The 10,529-nt window shown below is 37.4% G+C and overlaps 1 protein-coding gene across 5 annotated transcripts in view; it reads right to left on the bottom strand.

Annotated features, from left to right (window-relative positions):
* Positions 1 to 10,529, bottom strand: part of LOC122561734 (gamma-secretase activating protein) — an 88,678-nt gene that overhangs the window by 53,518 nt on the left and 24,631 nt on the right. For all 5 annotated transcript variants that reach the window (XR_006315096.1, XM_043713816.1, XM_043713814.1 and 2 more), the window contains exons 7-11: positions 8,946 to 9,015; positions 7,646 to 7,695; positions 6,562 to 6,666; positions 5,126 to 5,185; positions 3,354 to 3,397 (exon numbers count right to left, since the gene is read on the bottom strand). Coding sequence is in view for 4 of the 5 variants with exons in the window: in XM_043713816.1 (XP_043569751.1) it covers positions 3,354 to 3,397; positions 5,126 to 5,185; positions 6,562 to 6,666; positions 7,646 to 7,695; positions 8,946 to 9,015 (329 nt within the window). In the remaining variant the exon portion in view is untranslated. The remainder of the gene's footprint in view (positions 1 to 3,353; positions 3,398 to 5,125; positions 5,186 to 6,561; positions 6,667 to 7,645; positions 7,696 to 8,945; positions 9,016 to 10,529) is intronic.

The following is a 10,529-nucleotide window of genomic DNA, read 5'->3' as shown; positions in this document are numbered from 1 at the left end:
AGCTTAAAAATGTGTTGCTGGAAAAGCGCAGCAGGTCAGGCAGCATCAAAGGAGAAGGAGAATTGACGTTTCGGGCATAAGCCCTTCTTCAGAAATCAAAAAGATATTGATAGATGAAGGGGAGGGACAAAACAATGGCAAACAGATTTCAATGTTGTTAGAGGAGAGATTATCCACTTTGGAATTAATTAGGATATATCAAAATACTTTTAAAAATTAATTAATGGGATATGGGCATTGCTGGCTGGCATTGCATATATTGGCCACTTCTAATTGCCCTGGAGAAGTCGGTGGTGAGCTGCCTTCTTGAATGCTACAGTCCATGGGGTGGAGGGACACCCACAGTTGCTGCTAGGAAGTGAGTTCCAGCCTTTTGATTCATTGACAGAGAACAAAGTGATTTAGTTTCAAGTCAGAAAACTGTGTGATTGGAGGGGACCATGCAGGTGGTAGCATTTGATTTATCTGCTGTCCTTGTCCTTCTTGTTGGTAGGGGTTTGGAAAACAATGTCTAAGGAACCTTGCTAAGTTGCTGCAGGGCACCTTGTAGATGCTTTGGTGGTGGAGGAAGTGAATGTTAAAAGTGATGGATGTGGACAGCATTGTCCTGGATGATGTTGGACTTCTTGAGTACTGTTGGAGCAGCACCCATTAGGGTAAGTCCATCATACGCCTGCCTTGTATCTTGTAGGTGGCGAACAGGTTTTGGGGAGTCAGGAGATGAGTTACTCACTACAGGAGTCCTGGCCCTGAACCTCCATTTGGACTAGCCATGGTATTTATTTGGCTGGTTCTACAAAAGTTTTAGTACAATTCTCTCAGTCTCTAACTGCAAGCCCATCTTGCTCATTTGGTAATAACAACCAGCTCATTTGATTTTTCCTTGTGGAAAGACAAGTGGATGGAAAATTAAAAAAAAAACACACTTTGAGAAAGGCCATCTTGGAAAGAGAGAAATGTATACAAAACTATTCAGGACCTAAACAACAATATACAAATCTCTGATAAAAAATAATAATGAATCACCTCAAATTAAAAAGTGATGCAATGCAAGACAATCTTTCTTCATGATCTGATTTTTTTTCACTTTGTTGTTTTTATTTTAGAAAGATTTATGGAGAAGCTACCAGCTGACAGTTGTAAGATGTTGTTCACTTTGTTTCAGAGATTGGGCTGATACCTCAGGAGGATATGCTAAGATCAGAGATGTGAGTAACACCTGTGCTTTGCTTATACTCAAATTTCCAAAGCGATTGTTTACAGAAAATAGACAGCTGTTACTTCTCTATCCTTTAAGGAGAGTTTTTTTTCTTTATTTGCTCATGGGACATGGGTGTTGTGGGCTGGGGGGGTAGGTATAGGACAGATGTTAGGGTTTAGACTCTTTTCTCAGCGAGTCGTGAGTTCATGGAATGTCCTGCCAGTAGCAGTGGTGGACTCTTCCTCATTATGGGCATTTAAGCGGGCATTGGATAGGTATATGGAGGATAGTGGGCTAGTGTAGGTTAGGTGGGCTTGGATCGGCGCAACATCGAGGGCCGAAGGGCCTGTACTGCGCTGTATTCTTCTATGTTCTATGTTCTATAAGGATGAAGTTGTTTCTGGCGAGTCATGTCATTATGTTTGAGTGGATACTATTTACAAGCACAACTACAGTAATGTGCAAAGGCTCCTTTGGCAGCATGGCACAAATGCACATCGACTGCCTGTTGTAATTGAACAATAAAATTGCCTGGGGAGGCCTCAGGTTAATATCATTGGACGATTAATCCAGAGACTCAGCAAATACTCTGGCAATCAGAGCTCGAATTTTATCATGGCAGATTTAATAAAATCTGGAGTTAAAGAGTCTAATATTGTCCACGCTCATAGTCAGGAAAACACCCAACTGGTTGACTAATGTCCTTTAGGGGAGGAAACTGCTGTCCTTACCTACATGAATGAACAGCCCCAGAGTGATGCGAGTGACTTTTAACTGCCCTCTGGGCAATAAATACTGACCTAGCCAGTGATTCAATCATGTGAATGAATTTTTTTAAAAAGTGGCAGGAGGTACATGGAAACAAAGCCAACTGCAAATTCCCCTCCAACACCCTGAATTTGAATCTATAAATCACATTCCTTCATTATCATTGGGTCAACATCCTGGAATTCCCCAATTAACTGCACTATGGCAGCAGTGGTTCAAGAAGAAAGCTTTTCACCTTCAAGGGTATAGAAAGATATTAAGCAAATGATGCTGACCTTGCTGGCAATGCACAATCCTGAGAATGAGTAAGTAAATCTTAAAAGGAAACTAACAATATAGGACATAAATTTGCACCTTTAGGAATGAAAAAAATTTCAGAAAAGCACTGCTGTAACTGTATGACAGAATAAGCAATAAATTTTCACACCATCATTTTCACCTTCATCTTCAAACATACCAAACAAAATAAATGTGAATTTATGACTATGAAGATCTCATTTTCTCAAAATAAAACAACTGCTTTGCTAGATGTAAGTTAAGAAAAGCATGCAAGACTACTGGGATTCAAAAAGGTTTTATATAAATTTAGTCAGAAAAAATGAACATCATGTATAACAGCAGTTAAAGGAAATCTGCTTTGTAGACATTTTTTGTAAGATACAATACCACGTGCGCTGCAAACCACAGATGCTGACGACAGGCAGAAACAGAGCTATTTGATTCTCATAGAACACGATGCATCCCTGATTAGTTCTCTACATAGACATAGTTCACTGGTGCCTAACGTTTCAATAGACTGGTGTTGTGGCACAGCTGGGCAAACTGCATTCAAATAGCATAATCAGCTTTCAAAATAGAGACATTCCAAGACCGTGTGCGTAGGCAAAACCTGTCCATTAGGATCAGGATTTGAACATACCTCAAAAAGAATAGCAAGTTCAAGATTGAGGTCTTCCTCAATTAAGAAGTCTTCCAAAAAGGTAACATTGGGCAATTCCATATGACTCATACCATTGTAATGGGCTAAGAAACATTAATCACTCGAGTTGAGACAGTTTGTCTACACTGGCTGATGTGTCTCTGTCCAAATATATTTCAAGATCTCAAAATAAAGGGAAGTGAAAGAAACCCATTAAAAAGGAACCTCTTGTGGCAGTTATACAGATGAGTAATAACGAGAAAACTATAATATGACAAAACGGAACATTAGCAACTAGTTTATTTTAAAAACCTAATGGTTAATACACTAAAATTATTTCTAAAATTATACATCATTAAGTAAATCCATTCTACCCAAGATCACATTTGTATTCTCAGCATTGTTCGGGACTTTTTAACCAAAAAAATTTAAAGGCTGATTATATGTGAACCAATTGTAGCTTACCGTAATTTTGTAACTGTTAAAGAGAATCCAAGAGGAAATGAAAGCTGTCAATAGAACAAAGAAATGTGACATTATAACCAATTTCCAAGACTATTCACCACTAACCAGATAGGCAGCACACAATAATTCCAAACAAAGTGGTAATAATTTGCATAATTTATGTTTATTTAGCTAGAGACTATTTCCCCAGACAGAAATGACTAACACGAGGGGTCATAGTTTTAAGCTGATTGGAGGAAAGTATAGAGGGGATGTCAGAGGTGGGTTCTTTACACAGAGACTTGAGAGCATGGAATGCATTGCCAGCAGCAGTTGTGGAAGCAAGGTCATTGAGGATATTTAAGAGACTACCGGACATGCATATGGTCACAGAAATTTGAGGGTGCATACATGAGGATCAGTGGTCGGCACAACATTGTGGGCTGAAGGGCCTGTTCTGTGCTATACTGTTCTATGTTCTATGTTTATTCTCAATGAGGGCAACATAAATAAATCTCCTAAAATAGGAGCTTAGGCACATAGTCTGTGGCTGAACAGCATAAAACAATTCAAAGAATTAAAAGAGGAAATTCAAAATTGATGTAACTTCCTTAAAAATCAGTTTCTGAAAGTAAGCACCAGATAACTTCCCTTGCCTCTGCTTTTTTTCCCTTCCTTTCTACGCTACGTCGACTTCTGAAATATTTCTGATCAGGTAGAAAAGTGATAATCAGAAATTACTGACCTGTCCACTGTGAGGGGCCTGAACAGACAGGTATGGGTTATGAACTAGTCCGTGCTTGAGTAATCAAGACAGTATGGTTTCCAGACTAGAAACACTAGCTGCTGTTGGCTCCAAATCAAATGGATTTTTCATTAAGTATAATTCATTCAAAAACTTGAATTTTATCCGACATAATGAATATCACCTGCAGATCTGTTGCCATGGCTCAGTCACATGATAAATGGAGGTCACCACAGAAACAAAGAGAACATCCTTCACAATGTTACCTAACTATCTATAATACATAGATACCCATTTGGAAGGCCTCATTCAGGCACTCCTGACACCAATCTTAAATTGGTCCTTTAAAATGTTTTTACTTTCTGTTTGTTTAGTCTGGTGACCTATCTTAAAGTTGAACTTACTTTATTTCATCCACAAAAATAAAACAAAATTATATCATTATCGACTCACTCAAGATTTTTAAAAAAGATGGAGGTAGCTGGATTTTTGGTCAACAAGGGAGTCAATTGCTATCAGGTGTTAGCCAGAATGTGCAGTTGAGGTCACAATCAAATCAGCCACGATCTTATTGACTGGCATACCAGGTTTGAGGGGGCTGAATGATCAATTCCTAGGTCTAATTTCCAAGTTCATAGCCAACTGTTTAAAATCAGTGAATGGAGAAAATGCTGACTGTATCATTGCTACTATACAGCTATTAAATTCTGGTTTCTATATATTTTACAGCAAATATCCAGTCCAGGTAACTCAACAAACTTGGTTAAATTTTAAAATTTTGTATATGCAAAAGCATCAAGAACAGTGCATATGGGATATTCCAGTAATATGTTGCATATGAGTATGTGCTGCGCCCAGAGAAAGGTCAAGAAATCCAAATTTACACGGTATACAATTTTCACGTGCACATCTTGTTTTGCTGCTAGAAATGTTTTTTGAAGATCTCATCTTTCATATGTATATATCAGTGGAAACACACAAAATCGAAAGTAATACAAACTAAGGAATAAATTAGTATAGCTAGAAGATGTAAAATACAACAACTTACCAACTTTTCATAGTTTCTGTCTGGGTAAAACTGGATGCATGTCAGAAGTGCATTGTTTTCCTATTTAAAAGAAACAATTCATCATCATAGGAGTCTTAGATGGTGAAAACAGAAACTTGGCATGAGAGTAAATATTACACAATATACATTAAAAACACTTGTCAAGCTCAGCAAAACGTCAATTTACTGTCGTAGTTAATGGAAATCAACTGTCTTCAGTTCTTCAACAGGAATACAAAATGCAATTCATTGCATTGTATACTTTATCCAGTTAGTAGATGTGATGAAGTCATTCAATTATAAAATTATTCAATTCTCTACAATTCCACTTCTGTCATAAAGTGAAAATAAAAATAGAAAATACAAGAAAAACTCAGCTGGCCTGGCAGCATCTGCAGAGAGAGAGAGAGAGAGAGAGAGAGAGAGAGAGAGAGAGAGAGAGAGTTAATATCAAGTTTGATATGATTCTCCTTCAGGACTTGATACAAGATTCAAAACATGAACTGCATTTATCACAGATGCTGCCAGACCTGCTGAGTTTCTCCAGCATTCTCTGGTGTTTATATCAAATTTCCAGCATCTGCAGTATTTTATCGTTTTTCTCTGCTATGAAGTAGTCATGCAGTACATTTAAGCTTCTCAAGTAAAACTTGTTTGAAACTACTTTTGTTAATGCCTTATTTGTACAATATTGCTTCACTCCTCTTCAGTTATAGATCAAACAAGCAGACACTACAAACCCACATCACTGGGTTGGTCACATTTTGTAACTGGCACAGAGTCTCATGGCTGATTTATATCATAACATACAAAAGCAAGGTCGGTGCCAAATTACCTTCAATGTACCCACGCGAGGAAAGTAAAATCTGTAACAGATGATATCCCCCTTGATGTTATCCAGTGACTCATACTGGAAGATGTTCATGAACCTGTCAATTTTCAATGACTGCTCACTTTCATGAATAAATGCACTGGTAAAAAAAACTGACAAGATGCTATTACAACTAAAATCTTTTGTCAGTTTTGGTTCAGTGATAGCATTCACAGAGTTGCTGTTTTGTTTATTTGAATGGCCTGTAAACCAAGACCTAGTGAGCCCTCACATGTGGCTGTAGAAGGATTTCATGGCACTTTAGAAAATAAAGTTCTTTACGGTGTCCCAGTAATTAATTCTCTCAAAACACTTGTTTTGACAGTGTTACCTATTAACATCCCTCACTTTCTTGTGGGACTGAAACTAAAAATTGCTACAATTATGTTATGTTGTGTCCTTTCCAAAACACCTGACCTGCTGTGCTGTTCCAGCAATAAAGTTTCAACTTACCTATTAACATCCCTCACTTTCTTGTGGGACTGAAACTAAAAATTGCTACAATTATGTTATGTTGTGTCCTTTCCAAAACAAAATATGACATTTGCAACAAATGACATTTTACCTTTTCAACGATATAGAACAACCTCTGACCTTGTGTATCCCACTGTGCCCACAAAATATCTTCAGCCACAATGTCTTTGTGAAGTCGATCTGGATTCTGAATAGTCTAAAACAAATTTAACACAAGTGCATTTAGTTAGAAAACAAGGTACAATTATAACTAAAATTTAATTGATATTCAATTATCAAGTAACTACATCAAAATGATTCCTATGTTTGAGTTTTAGTCCCTTGGGAATTTTTTTTTGTTCACAAATTATCACTAGTTGGGGCAAGAGGGGCAGTTAACAGGATTATAACAATCTCACATTTGTTAACCAATAACTTCCATTTTTAAAAGCTGACATCCAGGATTAGTAGCACCATTTAATCCAATGGGACCGCAATAGTCTTATAGCCAATGAAGTAAGGAAAGTTCAATGTTCTACAAATCATGAACTAAATTCTTCAATCAGGTTATAGCCAATTTGTGTTGAAGAAATGTGCATTATAGCGGAACCAACTATATGGAGATTGCTTCTCTTGCCCCTTCACATACTAAGACCTTCAGCTGCTGTCTCTAATCTTTTGAAATCTTCTGGTGACCCTGAATAACCTATTGAAAAAACTTGCAACAAGTCCCGTTCCTGCTACCATGCAATACTAAGTTGCCACTGAGCAACTCTTGAACTGAGCGTGCACTGAATGTTACATTTCACTGAAAAGACTACCGTCCCTGGTACAACTGGATACATAGGAAATGGATCTCATCATGAGTAATAAACTTAAAGCATGCAAAGTTACATTTTACTAAAACTACTTCTTGTTAGTGATCAGCTTGCCCTGACAAAAGTCTTCAAAACAATTTCTAAATCCAAATTATCTCTAGGAATTCAGTTCATTTCATGGGACATTTCTACCCTTTCCATTGTAAAATACAGTGAAATTGTTGCAGATACAACTCTAAATCAGTATTTAAAAAAAAAAATAATTACCAGAATTGACAACCAAATCTGACTGGCTTTGTTCATTTTTTTTCTTTAAAGCATATTGCAACTCTAATATACAATAACCTTCTACCTTATACCACAGATTTCACAGCTTACCACTCTGTAACCTTCTTCAATAATCACTCGTACGAGAATATGCTCAATGCCTGAACAAGAAAGAAAAAAGACAGGATGTGCAGATTTTGTTGGGTATACATAATTCTGGTTAAAAAGACAACATTCTGGTGCTTAGATGCAGTCATGAAACTGTTATGTCATAACAAAATATTATACCTGTCAGATAAATAAATGAAGTCACTGTAGTTAGAGATGTTACATAAGAGACTCACCATCTCTCTTAACTATAAGGGAGAGGATAAGTACATTTTGTAAAACTACAAAGGTACGATGGTACATGATGTATAAATGTCACTTTTTTAAAAAATGGTCAAGCAGTATTTAAACTAGAAAGTAAACATATTATGAAGAAAATTAGAGGTCAATACTTGATAATGAAAATTTGTATATTGACAACTGCTTGTTAATACCAAACTTCAGGTCTAGAGGAAAACAATTGGCAGTATTTCCCTGTATTTTCTTAAAACAAAAATAGTTCTTACTTAAGTTTCCTATTCTTTTAGTGGCAATTTATTACTATTTTATGGATGCAACACTTGAGCCAATCAGATGTAGGCTCTGAAAGCAACATCTTGAAAGTTATTCAATTTATTTACAATAACTTCTGTATGTGGCAATTTGACCAAAACTGCTTAATCAATGTATTTTTGTATCCTTGTTTACAGACCAGGAGAAACAAAAAAAAAGTGTTCCCAGAACTTGTGAACAAATCCTCTCCCATGGTTTACCCACCCAATATTTCTCGAGTTTCTTTGCACATTCCCAGCAAATGTGGTCTACTCTCTCTCTTTATTGCTATTCCAGCCTCCCTCATTGACACCACAATAGTTACCCACATGTGTGCCCTCACCTCCACTCTTCCTGTTTTCATTCCAACCCCTCACTAACTTGCCATAATGTTGCCCCATGAACTTTCCCTTATGGTGGCTGGTCCAATATTTGCTTGCCATGATCTATCATGGGTGCCAGAGACCAACTACAACTACAACTACACAGTTTTCTACCACTGACATTCTCATCTAGCAGTTAGCCAACCTGTCAACATGCTCGAGTAGGAAAAGGAGCTTTTTCTTAAAAAACAAAACGATCATGAGGACCAGCCATTAAAAATCAGGATTTCTATATCCCCAGAGATTACTCAAAGAGGTTGGCCCACTCCCTCTCCAAAAATGCTGGGAGAGCCTGTGTACAGAAACATGCACAACACTTCACTGTACTGTACAGGTACTTGCTTGCATTTTCCCTTCCAAAACAAAATCAGTTTAAATGAACCACTTACATCCATCCTCAGAAATTACCAGCAGGTGGTTTTCAGGAAATAGCTTTGCATCTGAAGTGGGATAGACAAACTGCAAAAGTAAACTTGGTTAAAAATAGACAAATATTCTGAAACATGCTGGAATTAATTTTGTAAAAGGTAAGCATATTTAGTTATACAAAATATTTGCAGTAACAGAGACAAACATCCAAGTGTGCAGCTTTCCAAATGACATACTAAACAGTATTTCAACAAAAATAGAAAGCCCCTTAATTCTTCACTTTAGCCTAAGCAAGTCCTACTGGATTATTTAGTGTAATTTTACAAAATATTTTAGAAGCCAAAATTTAAAAACAGTACTCTAGATATTGCAATTTGTATCAGAACCCCTATTTCCAATTCTAGTTAGATTAAAAATTACCCATTTACATTTTCACAACTTCCTCAATGAAGGTTCCTAGACAGAGCTATTCTGTTACAAACCTGTCCAGTAATGCTTCAACCTACCAGAGTAAATAATAAATGCCTCTTTTACAGCACAGAGTGCTGTATTCTCTGTTACTGATTTCACAGACACTTTGACAGCTGTTCTGAAAAGATGAATATGTAAGTTAGGTGAAAGAGTTACAACTTCAGGTTGTCATCAATCACTGACCAAGTGGTTACAGCTGGCATAATGTGCTTTGTGGTTTTCTATTTTTGTCAGCCCATGTAACATATCACAAAGATATGGGTTCATATTGTGCTGGATATCTGGAAGTTTATTAACATCTAATTATTTGCCCTAATGTAACATCCCATACACATACACACACACAGTCTGTCCTTAATTAGATGGTAACTTATATGATTACTTTTATGGTTGGCTGACTAGCTAGCTGGCTGCTTGAAAATTGACAAACTATCAAGTTTTTAGATTACATTAGATTACATTACAGTGTGGAAACAGGCCCTTCAGCCTAACAAGTCCACACCGACCCGCCAAAGCGTAACCCACCCATACCCCTACATTTACCCCTTACCTAACAATATGGGCAATTTAGCATGGCCAATTCACCTGACCTGCACATCTTTGTGACTGTGGGAGGAAACCGGAGCACCCGGAGGAAACCCACGCAGACACGGGGAGAACGTGCAAACTCCACACAGTTAGTCGCCTGAGGCGGGAATTGAACCCGGGTCTCAGGCGCTGTGAGGCAGCAGTGCTAACCACTGTGCCACCGTGCCGCCCACTAAGTCTTGGAATCTACAGTAAGAAAGATATTACGGTGTTAAGTATTGTTCTGCCATCCAACTATCTCAAAAGGCATTGGAGATCTGTGTAGTAATCTAACATCCCCTTTCTTCCATTTAAAGGGCAAAAAACCTGTTCTGATAAATATACACAGAGATGCACATTGTCACATTCCCTTTATTCGTTGAGGAATGATTTAGCAGATGTACAATGCAACTTATACAATTCCAGTCCTTACAGTCTTTATACAATTATCACAACTCAGCCACAAAGCTTCACTCTGCGGGGTGCTGTCTGTCATTGTGGATGATGAGCATCATCCATTAACAATACCTGGCTATTGTCATGCAGAATACTTTCAGTTTCAGATA

The sequence above is a fragment of the Chiloscyllium plagiosum genome, chromosome 23 (assembly GCF_004010195.1).
Source record: "Chiloscyllium plagiosum isolate BGI_BamShark_2017 chromosome 23, ASM401019v2, whole genome shotgun sequence".
In the NCBI taxonomy this organism is placed as follows: Eukaryota; Metazoa; Chordata; class Chondrichthyes; order Orectolobiformes; family Hemiscylliidae; genus Chiloscyllium; species Chiloscyllium plagiosum.
The sequence above is the reverse complement of the archived record's forward strand: the minus strand, read 5'-3'. Positions and strand labels throughout refer to the sequence as shown.